The sequence below is a fragment of the Anopheles coustani genome, chromosome 3, assembly GCF_943734705.1.
Source record: "Anopheles coustani chromosome 3, idAnoCousDA_361_x.2, whole genome shotgun sequence".
Taxonomy (NCBI): Eukaryota; Metazoa; Arthropoda; class Insecta; order Diptera; family Culicidae; genus Anopheles; species Anopheles coustani.
Window position 1 is genome coordinate 26481127 of NC_071288.1, and position 23550 is coordinate 26504676.

Genomic DNA, 23550 nt, shown 5'->3' on the forward strand with positions numbered 1-23550 from the left:
TTTCTTCTACCTTTTCCACTGTGCGTACTGTCGTAAACAGCGTTTTTCCTCGCCGCTGCAAATGACTCCATAATTACTCGGCGCGAGGGTCAACCGTGCGTGCGTTGGTGTTGGTGTTGGAGAAGTGAACAAAACGAAGCGGAAAGTAACGCAGCAAAAGAAAACTGAAAACAAACAAAAGTGTGCCGCCAGAAGCTCACCTAGCGTTGCTCAGGAAAAACCTAGCGCCGGCCAGTGAGACGCGTTAACGAGGAAATAAGCAGCCGCCAAGAACAGGACAGTGTAGCGGACCGCACGGTGTCACCTTCAGCCATCCATCTATTCCGGTTTTCCCAATCCTCCACCCTCTCGTCCTCCTCCATCTCTTCCTTCTCCACCACCTCCCCCACCCGAGCGGCACCATATCGCTGGCCAATGAAAAGCCAACGGACGGACAGCGTCCGTACGACCACGAACCAGGTACGTGTCTTTTCGCAATCGTTCGCTGGTGGAAATGGGAAAATTGGCTCTAGCTGGCCTCATTATGGCGCAGTATTGTATCAATAGAATTTGGGTATTTGTTTCCACCTCAAAATCTCTAGCGGTGATCGTAGTAAAAGGATTAATTTAAACAAAATAAAGATGTTTCGTTCACTTCGCATATAGAACGAGGTATGCTTTGGGAGCTCACATTGGCATTGGAGCTTTCCATATTCTCCCAGCCACCCCGATTATAATGGTATGGGTCGGAAAAAGCGAAACACCATAACGCAAACTGTTGCTTGGATCACACATTTAGTCTGGCGTGAAAAATGATTTCTCAACGATTTTCATTTTCATCGCCCATTTTCCCCTGGCCCCGTGCCACGCACGCATTCATTCGCTGCTTAATGCTTTCCATTTTCTTTTATTTTCAATTTTCCTCGACTCGTTTCGCGGGGCAGCCCGAAAGATAGGAACATTCGCGACCTAAGCCCGCCGAGCGATGATTTCCACCCTGCGTTGTTTAGCCATGCGCCTGTTTTTCCCCCGTACGGTTCCGTTGTTGGCGTGACAAACGCACGTGTCAACGAAGCGTGAAAATAGGTTCCATAGAAAGGAGATCGGCCGCGAGGATGAGATCGGAATTTTTCCTTCCTTCCCTCGCTCCCGTCCACCGTGTCGCATTTGCCATTTGTTTCGGATGAAAAGCTTTCCAAACGAGAAGTAAAGTGGCAAAGAAGACGAAGAGAGGGAAGACAAAAAAACCGCCACACAGACAGTGAAAGGAGCGAATTGAAAAAATAACTTCCCATTCAATTGAATTAGGTACACACAATTGCGATGCCGGTGAAAATTGCTCCGCTGGAAACAGTGTTTCGAGCGGTGGAAGAAAATTGGAAACATTTCTCCACCAAAACCCGGAAGGAAGTGTGGAGGGTAGCAACGGCAGGCGTAATGCTGGCGTAAAGGAAAAAACAAACGGGGAAATTGGAAAATAGACAACAACGGCAGCAACAGCGACCAATGATTTGCCGTGAATTTGGGTTCGGAAACTCGTTAGTGCTTAGTTTACTGCGGGCTCCCATTTCGTCCTGTAGTTTATTTCTTTCTTCGGTGCTCTCTTTTCCTTCCTATTACACTGTTCCTGTTTTTCTTCCGTTTCCCAGCAGACCTTGTTTTTCACGTGCAAGCTTTGATTTGGTTTCGAATTCGATGGACGATGATTTTGTGATTCAATTTCACTGCGTAACATCATTCCGCGACAATGGGTCGTTTTTTCTTTGACTTCTTGTAACGGTTTTCCATTCGTAATGGTAAATGGAAAAGCTGTGTTTTGACGCTCTATCCACCTTGCAGCTTTGTGAAACAAATAAAACGGTCCTAGAAGGTTTTCTTTCCAATTATTACTAAGTTTGCAGATTTTAATTTGTTTTAGACTTTTAGTAATGATATAATTTGTTCACTTCTCTTCAATTTGTAATGCTCTCTCCATTTGTTCTCATGCAAAACTACTTTGTGATATACGTTATGTAATATTTTTACTACAACTGAGAAAAAAATGCAACAGCTTGTATTATTTATTTCCTGGAAACTGAGACTTTAAAGGCATTGTTGGTAGAGCGGCTATCACAAATCTCATATGTTTTAAGCGCCAGTATTTATTTAGTGCTTCAACATAATTGTTCATAAGAGAACCAATAAAAAACAACTTTCGCATCATATTGTTGATCAAAATGTATGGAATCATATTATCTGCTGTTTAAAAGCTCCTCGCTAAGAATTAAAAAAAAGATGGAAACGACGATGAACGTCATTTAAATGTGCATAAAATATTTAAATCAGAAGCCATCCTGTGCTTCTGTCATTCATGTGTTTTGCATGACATGGATTCCGATTAAACTCAAACTCGCCAAGATGCTTAACAGATTCCTTGCAAATCACTAATGATACCGGCACAGTAGGGCTCGCAAGGAAATCAGCATGTTCTAGCATCCTTTCATCTGGCCGATCTCGCAGCTTCTTGGATGCTCCGAGCGGAGAAACGGGAGCGATCAGGGGGGGGACGTGAATGTCGTCCTCCATCATTAGTAGCCTTTTGCGAATTGGAAGATCATGTCCAACGACGACGTGATGCCAGCATGTTTACGTCACTCACTCGCTCGCTCACCTGCCACCCTCCCCACCCTTGTGGAAGGGGGAAATCCCTATGTCCCGTTCGTAGGAGGTTTGGAAAACATGCCACGCGAGGTGGCGGGAGGCGCTGGAAACATCATCCATCATCATCACCATCAATGCGCGTGATGTGAGTGTTTGATACGTTCGATTTGTTTGTTTCCCGCACGCTGCGGCCCTTTTTCGGTCGAGTATGGAAAAACAGATATCACTACCGATCGGCCGAACGGCGGAACGAAGAAAAAAGCACATTATCATCATCGCTGCCCGCATTACGCTGGCGTACACGTGCCCCCACCCTTCCCTCCCACCCTCTGCCGTCGTCATCGAGGTCGAAAGATAACAAGATTGAATGGCACCCACTTTCTCCCTCGCCATCCGAAGCGAGTGTATCCCTTTATAGCCTAGTGTGAGGAATTCGGGAGGGTTCTTAGTGGTGAGTGTGTGTGCTTGTATATTGGTAAACAGTTCGCAGAATGTGCGTAGCCATCGGCGACCAAAAACAACAACCGACCGAGGTTCGGAGGGCTTGTCACTTCGCTTGTTTGAATAATGGGGCCGCATTATAACGAACAATCTGAGACGCAAACGCATGAACCGGGGATACGTTGGCGTTGGCTCCATGGTAGTAGTTTCGTCTAAAGCCTACGAGATCCATCCACTGGGAAGATGCTAGTCGAAAGTGTTCCGGGAGCGTTCCGGGATGCTTTGCTAATCCCATCATTTCTTCAGTTTTCAACCGACTCTCGTTTCAACAAACGGTCGCCCAGTAATGATGTGTTGTAATTTGTGGTAATCGTTTCGTTTCTCTGGTTATTGTTGATGGCACGATTGTGGATATCCGTGTTGACTATCTTCTGCACATCCCTTTTAGAATTGTTAACACTCTTGGAAACGTTTAAATACTTCAACGGCTAGGAATGTTTTGCTTATTATCAGATCATTTTTGAAGTTAATGTAAATGAATAAGTTCAATATGAATAAAATTACCAAACTAAGTGTTTTTGTTACCATCTCCATTAGAAATGACCATTTGCACCGGCGATGGCTTTGGTTTTAGTCGGTAAAAAGAGAGGTCGTTGCAAAGCCATTTTCTGCGCTATTGTTTTGACAGTTACTTCGAAAAGTGTTTACAAACATACTCGCAACATATTATGTGATAGATCTTTACAACAATCTCTTAAACGAAATAGGTTATCCAAAATTCGGGACAACAGTGTTCCACATTTGGCCCCTGACCTCACTACTACTACTCCTAGGCGCAAAGTCATGGGATATGGATTCTATTGGTCGCCATGATATGGTCGAAATCAAGTGTGATAGTCTTCCTCACTTGCAACCTTGCTCCGGAACATATACCGAACGCTTCAATGCTTGTTTAGTTAGTGAAATTCACTAAAATTTCTGTTTCACACACACTTTTCAGGCTGCTCAGGAAAGGTAAACAAACTTCAAACTAACTGTCCACAATATTTCCACGGTTTGCAATATTTTCTGCAACCTCTGTTTCTTCCGAGCTTGGGTTTTAGTAAAGCAATCTCTTTAGGAATACGCATTAGAGAAAGATAATGCTGGTAGGATGAATAGCAAAGTAACCGTCTTTGAAAAAGGTTGACCCGCCCAAACTCCAATCGCGCAGTAAGTGTTGACGAAGGATTCGAAAGGTTCTCTGTCATTAGCAATCGTTAGCCTTGATTGACCAATAGCCACGATTTCGCCCATCCCGAAGACATCCCGAATTGGCTTCGAGTCCTTCGTTAATGCCACGCTGCGGGCTACATCGAAGTACCACCGTGGAAGAGTTGTTTCTCCGTTGGGAAATCACATTGCCAGTCGTCCCTCAAGCCGCCCCGACGGATGACGAACGTATCGGCGAGAAAATCGGAACGAATGTATTAATTGTATCCTGCTACGGTAACGAACGCTTGGTGATTGGATCATGTCAGTATCGAATGCTGCCCCGCTTTTCCGGCCACTATCATTCGCCCTACTTTGCACATACATAAATCTGGTACGCGCGGAGGTTTGTGTGCGTGTGTGAGTGTTATTTGTTTTTTTTCTCCTCTCAATCGAGGATCTATTTTTTCCGTTAATTTCCCGCCGCGGGACCCGTGATTGGGGAGAAAAACCATTTATCTTTCACCGCATTTCGGTAGTCAATAGGCTAATGGTGTGTGATGGGTAGATCGCTCGTTCCGGCGTGCGGAGGCTTTGCCTAATCGGATCACAACCCGCCCGGATGACGGGTTGCCGGAGATAGATTTAGATTCAGCCATCGATGGAGCGAGGATGAAATAATAAATCTTTCGATGGGTGAGGGATTTCCCCCAGCTCCCGAGGCGATTGATTGGAAACAATTAAACAATGTGACCCCGATAGGGTTTTAGGGCTATTTTCCGATCGTTTGCAAGCGGACTGAAGTGTTTGCGATTGAATGTCAATATTTATAGTGTTGACTGATTCTGTTTGTTTTGAACTTCCTTTCTAAACGTACATCGTTTAGGGAGATAAAAGTTTAAAATAAATAATACCGAATAGCTGGGGATTCACCAATCATTTTGCATCGTAGAAAGCAAGCCCAATGGCAGCACAAAACCTTGAACATAAAATAACAAATGACCCAATACGGGCTCCTTTATATACGTTCAGTGCCATCTCCCCACAGAGCTCCTGTCTGTAACGAGTCGTTTGCCACAAATCATGGTCATTCGGTGGCTTCGTTGCGATGCCATTGCAAAACGAGGCCATCTTGAAGATGTTTACGCTGGCGAACGAAAAGCCACCGGAGGGAAACCTTCATCACCTTCATGGATTCAAGTCTGCCGCTTTGCTGTCGCTTAACCCCACAATCGATGGCTTCCTCTCGGCGTGCAACAACACATCTTCCGCCCCACCCGGTCCCTCGGAAGCCGGTTTCGGGCTAAAATAAATGCTCCCCAATATGAAAATCGGTACACCCTCATCCGCACACAACCGACGCACCTAACCACCGACGAGCCATTATGGTTAGTGTGCGAAAATTGCGTCCTCAATTTACGAGACTTTTCAAACATTTTGCGTTTAGCCGCCCAGGCTTAAAACCCTCCGGACGCTGGCGGGACGGGGGGAAGCGGCATACTCATAATCCACCGAAGCCATTCGGCAAACCGGACTCCCGGGAAGTTGGCGGGAAGGTGGGCACGGAGGGAGCCTTTTTCCAAACGTGCCGAGTATCGGTTTCCGTCGATGGGTTCGTACCCCATTTCGGGTTGGGTCATATTTTTAGCCAACAACAACGGAGCACACGACAACACAGCCGGTGGAAAACGGGCGATGAAACCCGATAGATTTAACGGCTCGTTGCTTGGTTTGCTTTCGGGGAGGCAGCCTTTTTTTCTTCTTCGTCGTCTTCTCCTGCGTCTTCCTTTTTGGGCCAAATGTGTGTATTGTCTACCGGTGCCTTTGGCCCGGATCCGAAGACTACAAACGGGGACAAGTGGCCGGAAGATGGCGGGAAGTTTTATAATACCCGTGAAATTGGAAATTGTTCAATGAATTAGAAAGGAGATTAAAATTTTACCATCCTTCCTCCTCCAGCGCGCATTGTGCACCTTCGTTTTGCGTCCATTTTCCTTTCGCTTTCCCTTGCGACCAACGTCGCGAAACAGCTTTTCTGATCCTCCTCTTGGTCGTGGAAAGTAAGGTGCTCGGAAAAACTTGGCACTCGGTTTTGAGGGAGGAAGGTTTCGTGTGGATAAAGGATAAAGGATATTACTTTCCCGCTAATATCGAACCGGGCGTCTCGCCTTTGGAACTTTGTATCGGAACTGATGGAAGCATCCAACCATCCGCTTCCGCCGTCAACGTCAACTTCTCTCCGTCCCCTCAAGCCCTCCGCCGGGACAATCCAGCTGTCAGCTCGATCGCTCAAATCGAGCCGATGCAGAAGCAAAGTGAAATTTCCCCAAAAAACCCGCCCACCCTTTGAGTGGATTTGACAGAATGGGTGGTTCGGTTTCCGGTTTGGGGGATGGGTTGGGGAAAACTCAAATGAGCTCCGAGTTGCCGAAAGAGTTTCTGTTTGCTCGCCCTCCTCCCCGATTTAGGGCATCGATGTTTCGGTTCTGCCTTTACGATCGAACTCACTCGCTTCCACTCGGTTATCGTTATCGGTTATCCGGACGGGCGGAGAGATGTTTGCATTGAACACATTGTGCGACGAGACAATTGCCCCCTTCGAGGCTTCGAAAGCGGGTAGCGAGATTCCATTTCCTGTTACCACCGAGAACGGAAGTCACGAGCGGTGGAGAAAACACAAAATGGAGAAAGTGGAAAACGACGGCCGAACGATAAAAGAAACCGCGACCGAGAACGTGTCATCGGTTGTTTACGATTTTGTGGACGAATACTTTCGCTACCTTCCGCTCGCCAACGCCACCGTTTGTCGTCCTCCTGTCCACTCGGTGTGTATTCTCCCTGCGCCCATCTGTTGTTCCACCCCAAACTGTCACGTACATGTCACGTGAAGTTGAGTTTTTTCTGCGAAAATGCCCTCCAGCTTCGGGCACGTCCTGCCGCGCGTGTATTTCTTTTTGCGAAACGATTTTTTTCACTTTTCTTTTCCGATCGATTACCGAGGCATACACGTGGCCAACGTGGTTGCGTGTTGCATCGCCATCGTTTGCGTGCGGGTTTTGTTTTGCAAAAAAAAGAAACATTCACAATGAAGGGCTGGGACAACAAACCGCCTGCGAAGATAAAATGCGCGCCACGCACTTATCGTGCCCGAATCAACAACGCTTTTCATGTTTGATGAGTACACATACACGGTGTGTTCGATCGTACAATTGAAGGTAGTGTACAATTTAGTTTGTTCAGCAGTGTTTTTTAGAATTTTCATCAAACATAAAAGGGAATCAATAATTGATGAATTACATCAATTTATTTACTTGTCATCCCGCGCTATTGTTTGATGTTTTATTTTCCCGCTAATGAATTAATAAAGTGTTTACTTCATTTTAATTTAAACAATCACTCGATATCCAGTCCAATATGTTTGCATTCTTTCTATAACGCCATTCCATTAGCTGTGTTTGTCCGCGGATGATCAATTCATAAAAGCGGTTTGAGCAAACAAAACACGCATGTTTCTCGCCGACAAATTTTCCTACCCTCTCCCAGGATAGTTTTCATTGAACAACATGGTTATTTTTTATGATCTCCCCCACTTCCGCTCTGATTCCGTGGAACTGTTCCATTTGTGCACGTCCACGTCCATTTTATCGATCAGCTTCAGCCAGACGAGCATCGCTGGCTAAGAATTGCCGTAACATTCAAATAGTTTCTCCGCCTTCTGGGGGGGGTTTCCTGCATCTTTGCGCGCGGCCACCCCGAGGGCTGCCAGCAACAATTTACGATTGCCAACTGTGCGCACGCCAGCGCCCGCCTCCGACGGCATAAAACAAACGACTTGACGGGCTCAATAAATAATACCGCACCGATAGCACTATTTCTGTGCCCGGGAATGTCCTTCGGTGGTGGTGGTGGTGGTGGATGCTTTTCGCGACTTTACCTCCTTTTTACCCTCCCGATCGTTACTGACACAATGGCACACATAAAAGAAATTGTACACCGCACTATAAACGGGAGGGGTTATCGGATCGGTAGGGTAACAAACAAATAGTAACACGTCGCGCATCGTTATCTACCGAGCGTTTCTGTTTTATTTTCAAGAACCTTAAGAATATTGGTAGACTTTTTTCTTCCACGTCCACCATCCGCTTATTTCGTTCGATAGACAAGTTGTCAGCGGATGGAAAGGTTTTTTACTGTCGCCGTGAAGGTTCCATCCATCGGGCCAATTTCCAATTTTTCCAACGTTGCTTGTATGTTATGCTTCCGAGTGTCCGCCGGAGAATGGTCCGAAGTATGTGAAGCTAAAAGCTCCTAAATCAATAAAATCAAAACAACACCAGTTGAAGAAGTTTTTGCTACCGGGAAAACACTAGGAAATTCGATGGAGGAAAACAAACCCACAGGCATCCCCTCTGTTTGTCTAGTTCTGTTTCCTAGATGGCCACCGTCCGTCCGGCCGTAGTGATCAAAGATGAGATCATAAATCAATTTTTGATCGGGGGTTTTCGCGATTTTTCCTTCACAGTTAAAGTTGGAGCTGCGGGGGGATTGAATAAAAGTTCAGCATACGAACTTCTAAAACCCGGTCCAGGGGTTGGCAAACGGAATGCCTTTGGCATTAGTTTTAAAGTTTATTCCAAATTGTTCGAAGAAAAAAAAAATCTGTTATCATACTTCAAGCTATCAGTAAAGAATAACATTTTTGAATGGAAACAAAACTCAAATTAATAAGAATATTCCACTTTTGGGAGGATTTTCAGTCCCATTACTTTTGTTTCTATATCATATTCTCAGTCAATTTCAAAGGCTAACCAAAATAAGAAATGGCAAAACATTGATATACAATATTTCAATTCAATTGAGAGAATATTTGACAACCTCTGGCCAAGGCCACTTTTGAAAGCATCGACGCTTCGTGTTTGGCTGTCGCCATGTGTTTTTCAGCAGGAGAATCAACTAGTCACTGCCCTCCATTGGAATCTTGCCTGTGCGCGTGTGATTGTGTTCGGTAATTTGCTTCGCTCGCGTCCCTTGATAACCTCACTTTTTCGTTCGTGTATGCTAGACGAATAGGAGGGACGTAAATTGCGAGGAAAAATCACAATGTTCACATAAATAAATCAGCAAAAACATCCGCCGAATTTTGTGAGACGAAAAACAAAACAATACACGGCAAAACAATGTCCCTTTGTGATGGGACTATCTCATCGTTTTCCCTGTTTTTTTTCTGCCCCCCTTCGGAGAGGTAGTGATTTAATAACTTTCATCCCAACCCACACGAACCGGGAAACGAGAATGACTTTCCAGTTCCGTGGAAAAGTGGCACAAAAAGTACGGCGCAACCCAGGACAGCAAAAGCAGTTTCCTCGGGCGCCTTTCCGTGTGGTTTCCCATTCGTTTTCGTCATATCGTACCGACCGATTGGGTTTGAAAAAAAAGTTGCGCGTGGATAGTTGATAAATAAATATATTAACGTACACATGATTGGAATTCGCAGCGTCATCGTACGGTAGGAATTGATTTATCAAAGCACCAGGAAAGACGGGGCTGGCAAGGTTGGAAAAACAGGCTTCTGTCTTCAGAAATAATAAGCCATATTTATTCATCACCAAAAACATAATCCGATCACACATAATGCAATAATTAATATTGTAGTTTAATAACAGTATTATTGTTTCAATATGGTTCCATTCAGTTTTTACCCGGAGAATACTTTATAATTTAAATGTTACCAACCATGCTTTCCCCTGGGAATTCCGATTGAACAACCCTCCGCGGGTTCCTTCCAAAACTACAATTTACACGTGTTACCCCGTTTGTAAGGCATTCAATTACATTACAATTTTGTAATCAATGCTCCGTGTTGCGAACAAATCCCGTGCGATAGTAATTACGGCGCACAAAACCCTCCGACACGTCATCCACACGGGCCCAGGTCGGGAAATTAAATTCCCATACCCATTTCCAAACTACCGGGCAGGGTGTGTTTAATAGAGGGAACGGTCCTCTATACCGTTGGTAGTCGCGCTTTTGCCCGGTGTTTCATGTTTGATGAAGTAATGTGATTATTGTATGTTCTACATCATGTCTACGCTGGCCGGGAAAACGATTCGCCCGAAATCGCCGGAAATCAGAGCATGTGTGTATGGCTGGGTGGTTTGTGTTGCCCGGGTGTCCGTTTCCGCCCGCTACGGTTACTTTGATGCAAGGCAAGAAAAATCCCTTTCCGAACGGTTCGATAATGATACACATTAGCCGCGTGTGCTTTTCCCCGCCCAACTCCAACCGCCCGGTCGGGACCGGTCGTGCAACATTCTACCCTTTTCCAGGGGCAGGCCCGTGGGTTTTGGTATTTTTTCCCTCCCTTCGCGCGAATGTAATTGATCATGTTTCCAATTCCCGTCGGCAAACGAGAACCCCTCCGCCCCGTGAAAATGAGCGCTACCCGTGCAAACAGTGTTAGTTTCGGTGACAGTTTTCCATTTTCCAATCTCTTCTACGTATGGATCTATCGATTGGGGGAGTTGTGGGGGGGTTGAGTGAAAACCTGATTAAATATTGATTCGGAAATTGGCCGCCATATCAAGCCGGTTGATGGAAACTGTATCGTACATGGACGTACAAGGACAGGCTAGCCTGTCCGGTGTACAGGTAGCCCGAAAAAAACACGGTGAAGATGCACTAGAAACAAAGGCAGAGGGAGAGAGCGACAAGTGGAAAGGGGCGAAGTGGAAAAACAAAAAAAAACCCTTTCAGCGATCCGAACCCGGTGACGAGGTTATGAATTTCAATTTTCAAACTTTGTCGTCACTCTCGGTGGAAGTTTTCCGGCGATAGAAAGTCTTCGTCCTAAGGGTGGGCTGGTTGTGTTTTTCCCTTTTCTTTCGGGGGAAAGCCGGACTCGGCGCGGCCGCAGATAAACGTGGGGAAAAGAAAAACAACCTCCACGGTCGAACAACAACACGGGACGGGAAAATTGGGAAGCTCTCACATTTCAGCTTCATCGTGCGTGACTAGTGTGGGCGATTTTTCCACATGTTGGTTAGGTTTTCTATGTTGTTGTTCCACTCCTGCCCTCCGCCCTGTCTCATCCCTTCGCCGTGGGGGCTTTGAGTAGATATGTCTATTTCCCCCAATGCCATCGGGAGGCAGTTGTGGTCGGGAAAAGCCGTGTCCGGACCGGCTATCGACTCGCATGTTGGTCTGTGTCTCTCGAGGGAGCAAAGCTCGGAAGGAACACATGGCTCACCCTTTCCCTGCCGTTTCACTCGATTGGCGTGATCATCAACATCGTCGGCATCATCGTTTGCCGTTCGTATTGATTATGTTTCCCCGCTCGCCCGGTGAGGGGTGGAAAGTGGTGTAGCAAACACCGGAAAAATATGAAACAAAAACACCGACCACGGTTTTTTTTTTCCACCAAACCGCACCCGAACGATGGACACGGGTTTGAACTACACCGAAGGACAAATCAATCGCCCATTCCTTCGCTTTGGATAACCGGTCGGAGGCAAAATTTCCCGCAAGGGAGTTGGATTTCCCCCCACCGATCACCGGTTTTCCTCGGGAGTTAGTTAATCGATAAAATTATCCTCACCCCCCATCGATTTTTTCTCCCTCGCAACGGAAAGAATTGGGCGTGCGGGTATTACTTTCTCTCGATGTCACGCTTGTTCACGTGTTTGGTCCGTTTTTCTTCTTCAGGTCAGTTGAAATGTTTCCCCGTAATTGAATTCTCGCCGATGAGCGCGCAACATTTGCGGGCAAAGCCTAAAATCATGTTTGCAGACAAATTGGAAACTAACAACAAATTGATTTAGTTCGCTGACCTCCAATTTTTTGTGAATTTGACGCTTTTCCAATACTCTTCGATTTTAATCTTAACCCTGGATAAATAACATTAAAATACGATGAGTCCGTTTTTTTCGGAATGAAAACAAGCCCACTTCTACGAAAATTCCTATCTGGGACTTCGATTTTGGAACCGATTTTTATAGAGTTCCAAAGATAATCCTGCAACACCCAGCACGCCGAAGGGGGCTGAAGTCAAATACAAACCAATCCCTTTAAAGGTCAGCCTTTCCTAGCGCGACCGGTTTTGCCCCACGGCAAGGCAACAGGGTGAAAATGGAAAAACACAATCAGCACCTTCCTGGCTCCAAACCTGGCCCGACGAAAATTCGACGAAGGCCGGTGTGATCGCCTATGGCATAATAACATTCAAATTTTATCTCCATCAGAGCAGCGCTGCCGAAAATGGAAAACGGTGTCGCTGGCCCAGGGTGGAAAATGGAAATGAAACACAGCAAAAAAAAAAAAAGAAAATGCGAAACACCACCAATGCGCCCACACAAACTCAATCCAATCAATGAAAAATCATTCTTCAACAGTCTTAATTTTCGATACATATTTTCACAATAGCTGACGCCGTTTCGTTTCTTCTCTTTTTCCCGTTTTTCTCCGCACAGGTAAGCTCCACCGGCTGCGTGGAAACTCGCAACAATCGCACGAGTCAGGTAAATGGACGAACGTTTGGGGCGCGACGCGAACTCACGGCCGTTTTTCCGGGATTCATTTCCGCACAAGGGTTTTTTTTCCATCCGTTCCTCGGGTCGTTCGCTGGAGCGGGATTTTCGGGGGGAAAACCTTTGAACAACAATCACCCTGAGCTCAGCAAAGTCGGTGGCCTTGGAATGAAGATACATTCAGCGACAAACAATCGATCGAAAACCAGTGTCAGTCGGTTCGATTCCGTTCGTCCGAAGCTCGTCCCGGGGACTGCTTGTCACTTGTCTCAAAACCAGTGGTCCGCCGGAAGGTGGAGTTATTTCGGTGTGCGACTAATCCGACGCTTTCAATCGCAAATCCCATCGACGCGTGGCCTCCGATGGAAAACTTCCCTATCCTAAGCTGCCAATCTAAGCTAGCGCCCAACTCGGATGACTCTCGACGGGTCGTCCTCTCTCCGTCTCCAAGAAAAATCACCCTCCCCGCTTCCACCGCCTCCCGAAGCCGTCCGGATTGTACGACCCGGAGAGATTTACTTGATCCCTGTCACATTTACGGCCCTTGCGCCACGAACGCCGGGCTGGTCTCAGCTGGTGGACCGTGATTTGTCATCTCATCCGCATGCACGAGAAAGAATCTCGGCGGTTCCTTAATCCAGCACATTTTTCCCGTGCACTGCAGGCACGAGGATGCCCTCGATCGGTCCGATAGCGTCGGGCGTTTTCCGAGTAACTTGACGATCGATTTTTCCTGCAGTTTTACTTTGCCTTTTTTTTTGTACCTTACATGCAGGGGATTTGTTCGCATTGAGTCAATCCCCGAAGAAAAGATGGAAAGCAAGAAAAGGAAGGTACAAGCTCAACCACCTCCATCCCGCACCGTCCCTCCTCACATGCCCCCCCCCCCCCCACCCCCGGGAGTGAAAAGTAATGAAAAATGTTGCAGTTCACTTTCGCTCCAGCAAAACTTCATCGCGGACGCATTCAACAATCCCCGGTGATCCCAGGCTTTTCCGTTTGACCTCCGCGACGGGGCCAAAGCACCCCACCGGATTATCGATGAAATCCCTCCGCTTTAGGCCTCTGGCGGGCGTAAGTTTACCGTATGCGCCCCGGACCGAAACCAATCCATCCATCCGGTTTCCATGCGGAGAGTGGATTTGAAAAAAGCGGCCCCAACACAGTTCGCAGGAAACTAGGGGCTGGCGGGAGGTGGGGTTTTCTTTTCCTACACCTCACAAGTGCCACAAGTGAACGGGACACATTTCTTCCGGTTCAGCAAAAATGTTCGCATTACTTTTCGAGGAGTGGAAATAAAAATCATTCTCGTATGCCATCCACACATTCACACAAGTGAGCCGCAGAGAGAGAGAGAGAGAGAGAGAAGGGGGGAGAGAAAATAGAAAGGGAGGAAGCGAGGGTCGAAAACCTCAGCCGAGAAAACCCCGGGAATGTTTCCTGTGGGAAACTTTTGCTCCGAAAACCATAAACCCGAAAAGCCAGCCAGTGCCTTTGACCTCGTTTTTGGGAAGCCTTCTTCTGGAGTGCCCGGAGGCGAGGCCGGATTCATCTTTTTTGCAAGTTATTTGGAAGCTGCTCCTGGACCAGAACCCCGGAGCCAAACAACAAAACGCAAGCATACACACAACACACCCGGGCTGGAATCGTTTTGAGCAATAGTCGGCTGTTCGAAACAAACGGTGCCAAAGGGCCGAAGCGATTTCTGGTTCTGGTGGCCGCTAGGTGTGCCAGCTCCGTTCCAGGCCGATGAGGATCCCGTGAGAATGGAACCGGAGAAATAACCTTCACGCAGGCTGGGCCGGGCGAAAAAGGTGGCATTCCTCCCTGGTGTTCGGAAGGCGAAAAGAACTGAAACGATGTGGCGTTGACCACGGTCCGGAACTCCCTATTTTTTTTTCTATCCCATTCGGTACAGAGGAACCCAGAAGGGGGTTCAGACACGGTCCAAACCGCACGGAACCGGCGGCAGAGAAAGGATGGACGAAGGCCAAAGAGAAGGGGGCCACTCGTACACGAAACAACAACCCCGAAATCCGGTTGCGATAATTGGCCTTGCTGCGGTGGGAAATGGCCGGCCCTGCGGTGACCCTGCACGGAAACGGTGGTTTTCCTTCAGGTTGGGTAGTTTTTTTCTTCTTCTTCTTCTTCTTATTTTCCCGCTTTTTTCCCAAACGTGCGAATGTGTGGTGCTTCCCTTTTGCAGATGCTTTGAGCCACTCGCCTCGAAAACCGTCAGCTACGGAAAGCGTGTGAGTCGGGAAAGAAAAATCCAAAAAGAAAAAAAGGATTTCCTCTCCACTGAAGAAAAAGCGCGCGCACGGCAAAAACTACTACTCCACACCGGGGACCACAAATGTGTCGTTTGCGACAGACCACTCTTGGTAGCGAAAAGGTAGTAGCGATTCTTTTTGGCGATTTTCCTTCCGTTCCGGCAGTAGTTGGCTGTTGGAAAAACAACCACTTTTCTCGGGCGAAAAAAAAAAGAATTCTTACTACTCAACCACGCACTGGCAAATGGGAAATACAGAAACACACCGAAAATACCCGCTGGCCCTGCAAGGAATGCCCGAAAACTACAATCCAAACCCAGCCATATTGGGTTTCTTTTTCGGAGTACTTCTTTCAAATCGTTCATACCGTGAACGGCGGGCTCGTCTTTTGATTGCCACTGGAACCGGGTCCGGTCCAGTTGTCAGTTGCATCCAGCCGTGTGCCGGCACACTTCTGGGTGAGTGCGTCCGAGAGGTAGTAAGCGGGTAGAGCTTTCCCCCGAGTACCAACACGCAAGCGGCATTTGTTCTTCATTTTGCCAACGAACAAAGTCTGACCGGGGTTTTGGTTGGCATTTTTTCTTTCACTTCCATTTGCAACAGTCACAGTAAATTACAGACAGCAACATGAAGATACTTCTCGGATGAGCACTGCGTCCGGGACGGTGGTGGATATAATTCTTTCCAGTTTTCCCTCCGACGACGGACCTTTCAGCAATTCCATTTGCAGCCGTGAGTTGTGTTTTGTGCTGTCGAGTCGATTAATTTCATCGTTGGCTCCAACGTTGGAGAAGTTGATCTTTCGAGCGAGTGGAATAATGTTTCGTTGGACAACTTACCTTCCTTACCTCGTAGATGATAATTTAAACAACGCAGAAAAATTATTTACCATAAATCCACTATTTGCTAGTACCCTCTTTTTTTCTATCGCTGAACAGGTCCACAAGCACATCGTCCTCGATGTGGATAATTATTGTGCTGATGGGCGAAACGTCTGCCCCTGTAAGGAGAGCGCCTTTTTCTGACATCTGCTTACCTTTATCAAATTTAATTCCATGGAATTTTCCTAGCTGCGTTAGGAACGCTTTGCCACAATCCTAATTGGAATCAAAATCACAAATGGTACCTTGAGGCTATGCAAAACTCATGCCGAGGCTCGCAATGGATAAGTTCAAACAGTTGACGGTCCCTTTGTCTTAGGCTGAAGAGAGGAGGGAAAGCTAATTTGATTTCTACTTCGCAAATACTTGTTCGGAGATGATTTAATAAATTTTATTGTAGAGAGAGTTAGGTTATACAACTGCAAAGATGGTTTATCAATTTTAAAGATTTAAGGAACTAGAAAACAATGCTTCTACGATGTGATATGTTTGTTGTGTGTTTCTGCAAGTAAGATTTGTGCTTCACATATGGAGAAAGACACCGCTTCGTTCCGAATTCGTAGCCATATCTCCAATTTTGCACTCCAATTTAAATAATGTAATCATTCAATGGGGGGTGCCCATGGCGCAGCGGTAGCGCGAGGAAACACCACGCCACAGGTGTGGGATCGAATCTCGAGTCTGGCACCCTCCGGTATTACGAACGGCTGACCACCGATCTATAATATACCGTCTTTCGGTCACACAAACTCTCTTCGGAGAGAGGCCTTGTCCCACTAGGGGATGTCGTGCCACATAAAAAATAAAAAACATTCAATGTCGTGAAAACACCGACCTATAGGACAAGGAAATAGGAGAGGAATAGTAATCAATGCTAAACGGTGTGTAACTCTTATCCCTTCAATCAAAATGACTTTATGTGCGCCCAAACTATACAACAAGACGTTAACAAACCTTGAAGAAATCTTTAAATATTCATCGATTTCGTGTGGATTAATGTAAAGTCTTGTCTGCTTTGTCATGTGGAAAACACTAGCGCTCGATCGCTTCTGCCCCATTTGAATGGGGTTCCATAAGACATTTTAATTGTGCCGTAAAACACTCACATCCACCATCCAACATTGATGAAAGACAACGAGTAACTTCGCAGGGCGTAATCAAAACCACGGGGAAGAAAGATAGTTTCACCATCGCCTCACATAAAACCAATGTGCGTCCCGGTATGGAACGATGTCTATCTGGCGCTTCATCCTTCAGCTTCACGGGTCTATCTTAGACGGAGTGCTAGAGCGCTCTCCGCTTCAAAGCGTCAAGTGTCATACCCATATCGCTTTTCACCATTGTCCCGTACCGGTCGGCGCACGACTCGTCGTGTAAGACTTGGTAAGTAACATCGCCCCGTCCGTAATGGTTCCCCGAACGTTGAAAGACGAGCAGGGCAAAGGAGGGGGAAGGGGGATACCACCAAACACCACAAACAAAACGCAATGAAGCACCTTTCACGTGACGAGGACACTCAAATATGATACGTTTTGTTGCTGCGGAGCTGCCGTGACAGCGGGCTCAATGTATGCCGGAGCACCTTTTACGTGCTCCGTGTCGATGAAAATATCCTCCACCCGTGAGGGAAGGGGGGGGGGGGTGGGGATTACACGTACGGAACAGAGGGTGGGAAAGGGGCACATTTTCCGAAGGTGAATTTACGCAAAAATGGTACGCCCGGATGGGAATCAACATTTGCCCGCTCGCAAAACCTCGGAGCGCTGTCGAAGAAGCTGATGATTTATGTCTCCAGATAGAATTTCCATTGGCATGTGCAAACAATAGATCCACCATCCTCCCCCACCCATTCCAGCAGTATGGCGTAATGGAACGAAGGATGGAAGGAACTCCTCTACAATGGAGGCTTATCGGAAGAAGGGACATTGTGGGAGGGTGGGGGTCAAAAGGTGGGCTCGTCTCGAAGGGAATGCTCGTCCTCGTAAGGATGCTTTTGTGTGTTTGCCTCCCGATGGTTGGTGCACCGATTGAGGCACACACACACACCCCAACAAACGTTCCGAAGCCGTACCGAGGTCGAAGCGAATGGAAAACCTCGAACGCGCCGAAGAATGTGCGAGGTAAAAGCTTTCCCCTTCCAACATAACCTCCAAGGCCTTTTTCCTTAGCCCACCCCCCACCGACTGTGGGGATGGGTTGACGCTCACATATATTCATTTTCATTGCTTGCCAACAATTTGTCCACGGTGCATTTCCTGCCCTTGCGCAACGAGGGCGAACAGTTGGCGCGAAACATTTCCCGGAACGTTTTGCACGCTCCCGGTTCCAGCTACCGAAGGTAAGCCAGAGGGTGGCAACTATAAGCAGGGGCTTTTCTTCCACCCTTCGGGCGACGACCCACTCAATCAACCGAGGGAGCCTTTTGATGAGCTCCATCTGCCGTCAATCATACTGAACGCGTGAGCGGGGCTACGTGACCGAGAGGGTGAGGGGAGGGGGGGGGGGGTCCTGGGGCACGAAAAGCACCCTCCAGGCAGTTTCCCTTAACGACGGCGAAAATGGCACACCCCCATCTGCAGGTGAGCGCTTCGTTGCGTAAAAGGAACGCGAAGGCATTCGCATGAGAAAGGGGGAGGGTTTTCCCTCTCGGCTTGAGGTACATCTCCCGACCCCGGCCGTGTTTTCATCTCCCCCTCTTATTTTATTTGTTCCGATAGTAGTGGTTCGATTACGTCGCGCGCGATGTTCATCAATCGAGTTCGCACACTGTGCCACCCACAACACAACAACCACCGCACCCGATCAGACAAGACGCGCCACGGGTTTGATGTTTGATGAATGATTCCATTTCCTGGTAACCCTTCCTCCCACCCTTGCCCAGGTTCTCCCACGTTACCTCGCAAGAAGCATACGGGGTGGAAAACAGCCATCATTAAACGCCAAACAGGGGGAAAAGGGAGCCGGAAATCACGACACAATGGCACGGTTCATCTGTTCGGCCGACAGGCGTCGTTAAGATTAATGACGTTAATTTTTACCACCAACATCAAACGGACCGTTTTACCACCACCCGCTCCGTCGGGGCGCTGGGATTGATCGATTGCGAACAGCGCTCTCTCGCACCGTGTTGCCACTCGAGTATCGACACATTTGAGTACCGCGGGATGAGACGTTGGGATGGGAAGGAGGTGATTTGGAACTGACTACGCACTGCTTGGCGTTGTAATTAACGAGCCAAAACCTACCCATTAATTACGTGCAGCAGCTCGAACTCGTCGCACTTTTTGGTACAATTTCACGGGAAAAACGTATCTTCTCGAAAGAATTAATGATGAATTCCCTTTTTCAGGGGAAAAAGCGCGAAGAAAAAGATATTTGAAATTTCCCAACCTCGTCAAAAGACAAAGTGTGGATGAATGTTAACGAAGATATCATTGAGTGAATTCGTCAAATCGGCGATAAAAGCTCCCAATTCGCAAGCAAGCTCACTCATTTTTCTACCATTTAGAAACCCATTGAACTCGTAAGCTCTTTTTCTTGACCTTTAGCATCAATTTCACCACTTCATCGAATCAACTCAAAAATCACCTTAAAAGTTAACATCATTGAAACTGGGTAAAATGGTATCACAACTGCCCGAAGAATTGAAGATATATTGGCCTATTACGATTCTCGAACAATTGTGACGTCACACGAAAACCGTCAACTCGAACGTCAGGGTAAATTGCATTATGGCCACTTGTTCGAGGCGATGAAAGTTTCATCGATTTTTTCCATGCGCAACTGTCAAACTGGTGTCAAACGACTGTTGTGTTTTGTAAACAATGAAAAATCTTTGAAGAGTTTGTCGTGTTTTTTTCTACAATTTAAAGCGAACGATTTTTTTACTTTGAATGCATTTTATGTATTACAATTTACTATTTGAACTCCCGTATGGGACTTCGATTGAACTGTTTGGCATTTTCGTTAGTACTAGACTTACGGAAAAAATTATCCTATTCGAGTCCTTTTGACCGTTCAAGAAACGTAATGCATACCGTTTTCCCACATTTTTTGACAGATTGATTTGATCGACAAAAAAGTTCTCGACCAGGAACCAAACGGAAACATAATGCAAATGTGACGATTGAGTTGGAAATTCTCTAACGTTCGAGTTTCATAATAAGCCCTGTAAGTCTGCAAAGTTTCCTAAGAAAATATTTCCTTCGATGCGAAACGCGATACTCGATCCCAAGGAGGATTCAATCACTACGAGGAGTAAATCCCCTATTGACACATTGGAACAGGATGGAGTGGTACCAAACAACCGTCGCGAGTTGTTCAATAAACAACACCCAACGTGAAATCACCCCGTCCGTAGTCAACGGGTGCAAATTGGTGCCCTTAAGAACCTCAATCTAGCTTCCGGTGCCGTAAATAGTTTATGAACGTGGAGGGAGTGTTCGGCATTTGCGTAAATTGAGAAAAATTTATGATCAACGTTAAACTGCATCAGAGCGGCAGGAGTTAGGGGTTAGGAATGGAGTGGATGTGGAAGCGACGCCAATTGGAGCCACTAACAACGCGTACCGTCCGATCCCGATCTCGATCCGATGCATTGGTGGGCATAAAAGGTATAGGAAATAAAAATAAATAAATTGCAAACACCCCGACTCAGCCGGGCTCGGGAAATGTACCCCGCACCCCGCCAGAAAATGACCCCCGGCAAGCTCGGAAGCAAAAGCGGGAAAGCTCACATGCCTTTCGGGCTCGGTTTCGTCCCGGAAATCGATAATTGATTTCGAACCCTTCCGGACGGCCGTCATCGGAGTGGAGTTTGGGTTTTTATGATGCCTTACCGGAGGGAAGGGGGGGGAGGGGGGGAAACCTTCAACTGAAACAAGTTCCTCGGTAGGTGGATTGTGCACAATCGACATCACTATGGCAAGGCGAAACCCCGGGAAACGGGAAGGATATAGATTTGATCCTGTATCGTCGTTAAAGCTCCAACGCCTTCCACTTGGTGTCCGCTTTCCACTTCTTTCAATATATATATATGTGTGTGTGTGTGTGTGTGTGTGTGTGTGTGTGCCGAGGCCACGTGCGAGTGTCAGTAGTTTGTTGGTTCGCACTCCTTTCCAAGGACGAACCCTCCATTTCCTCCATCGTTGCCGTCCAATCGATGAGCAGTTTGTTTTATTTCCATATAGGTGAATAACTTACGGGGAGGCGCTTTGACGAAGCCGGGCCAGCAATATCTCGGGACCGTATTAGCATATTCCGTTCCACAAGGGACCGTGGCGGAGGGAAGGAAGGGTTACAACATATCCCTTAACCTCGCGACCTTACCTCTTCGGCATCGCAATGGATGGAGGAGGGTAATAAAATGATCCTGCCCCAAAAAAGGCAATTCATGACCTCGAAGTGAACCGTTTCGGCGGCGTTCGATATTCTTCCCTCCCCCGTTCTTTCCCTTTCCGTTCCTTCCCCATTTTGATACCAAACTTTAAAGGTTCATGGCTTTCTGGCTCACCTCGTAAACCGTCGTCGTCGTCGTCGTCGTCGTCGTCGTCGTGTTAAGCAAATCGTTGCCATTTTCCCTATCGCCCCGGCGCACGATGATCCGGTGGGTCGCACCAGATACACAACCTGTTCGATCCATAAAACCCGAGTCTGTTCGAATTTCTCCTCGGTGCCAAGGGGTGACAGTGGTGTTTGGCTGGGTGTCATATCTTTTTCCACGATCACGTTCTCGATGCCCTCGAAAAGCTCGTCGAGCTGTGTTCAGCTGTTTTCCTTGGGTTCGTTAAGGTCTCCTCCCCACTGGATGGAACCGTCCCGCGAGGAAACCCGAAAGGTTCCGCTTGTAACCGGCTTTTTGGAGAAAAAAGAGACACGCTTCATAAAGCTTCCGAGTGGTACGGTGCTCGTCAGTGTATGTGTGCACGGGTTGTATGGAGTCAGTCAGCGAGCCCGTTACCATCTTCAATCCATCCACTCCTTTCTGGAAAAAACGGAATGATAAAAAGCTATCACCTTCGTTGGCTTCAGTTGGGCAAGGAATTTCCTTCCAGCTTCTGGCAAGAAAAGAGCTAACGAAGAACGAACCTGCCGTTCACTGACGAATGCAGCCCATGGAGACGCCCGGTAGCCGATGGCAACGGAGCTGGCTGCGTGCTTTGGCGGCAGAAGAAGCCACGCCGCCTTTGATGAAGTCGTGGAGTGGTGCTCGTGGCTGCCTCTTGCAGACTTTAAAACCGGATCCCTCTCGACTGATGGTGCTTTGATTGCCTGATGGAGCCAGCCGGTTCGTTCTCCGTCCGTCCGAACCGCTGGCAACCGATTGTGGCAATTCCGGCGAACGCTCCAAATCCGAATTCGACATCAAACGGAGGTGGTTTTACCTTTTCGCCACTTCCTTTCGCCGGCGAGAACGAAAAGAAAGCAAATCTTGTGACCGTGCAGAACGTTTCTTGCTGCTTGTCCCTTCGAGCTGGGAGCTGTAATGCAATCAAAAATGTAAAATTGAATTTCAAACTCATATCAAAGGCAGTATCGTGCTTTTGTGTGTTTTTCTTTTCCGTCGTCGTTCGAAACAAAGCGAAATCGATCCCTTTGAATCGGACATCGTTCCCAAACGGAAGAGAGAAAAAAGCCATGTACGACAACAACGTTATGCTCGTGTCCAATTTAACTCTCCATACGACGGAAGCAGAGCATTTAGAACTGTCCTCGTTGTTTTACTTTTTCCTTGTCCAATCCTGCAAAAGGATCGGAACTGCCGTGCCTTGATGTTTGTGCTGCAATAGGACATGTTCACTCGCATTTGGGATTTTGCAACGATTTCGACTCTGTTGTGGCGTTCTTATCTCCTCCCTCCGGCCGAAACATGCTTCCCCCGTCACCCTGGGCAGGGTAAAACCAGCTTTCCCAAAAACCAACCGACCACACTCGCACACACTGCTGGACAGCAACAAGTGTTGAGCTTGCGAATTCGAATGACGGGTCGCATTTTCTCCAAGGAGGATTATTTCTTCCATTTCGCACCACTTCGAATATAGGATATGCTTTGGCGTGTATGTTTTTTTCTTTTCATTCCTCTCTTCTTCCCTCTGTTTTCTTTGTTCGCTTCCCATGCTAGTGCTGTTATCTGTAACGATGTTGTTTTTTTTTATTTCTCCCAGCCTGCCCGGAAGCAAGGCCGGCATTCCTGCACTCCGATTCTGACATATGGAGCGTAATTTATCGGCTCGTAGAGCGTAAGCCTTTTGCCACGGACACGAAAAGCCGATGCTGGAATTGGGGAAAACTTTTCGTGTAACAAATGTACAATCGGGATCAGCCATCTGTTTCGTTAAATTTATGTCTAAAGGCACCACTGGCGACGTTCAACCGCTGGTACCAACGTTGTCCTCCTAACTGGATGTGGTTAAGGATGTGTGTTTCACGTATATATTTTCTTAAGATGATTTGCTGCTCACAGAGAAGCTTACCGAATACCGCAAGAGTGACAAGAGTATGTGTTCTTTGAAGCAATTACATGAACAACTTTTGTGAAAAGCTGTAAATGGGTTAGAAACAAATGCTACAAAGGAAAGAGAAAATAAATGACCTTTGTTTTGAAAATACTCATACAATGAAGCT

At 47.1% G+C, this 23550-nt stretch overlaps 1 protein-coding gene across 1 annotated transcript in view; it reads left to right on the plus strand.

Annotated features, from left to right (window-relative positions):
- LOC131261348 (uncharacterized) overlaps positions 1–23550 on the plus strand; it is a 105995-nt gene that overhangs the window by 19999 nt on the left and 62446 nt on the right. Inside the window, exon 10 of the mRNA XM_058263358.1 lies at positions 12717–12764. Within this exon, the coding sequence (XP_058119341.1) occupies positions 12717–12764 (48 nt within the window). The remainder of the gene's footprint in view (positions 1–12716; positions 12765–23550) is intronic.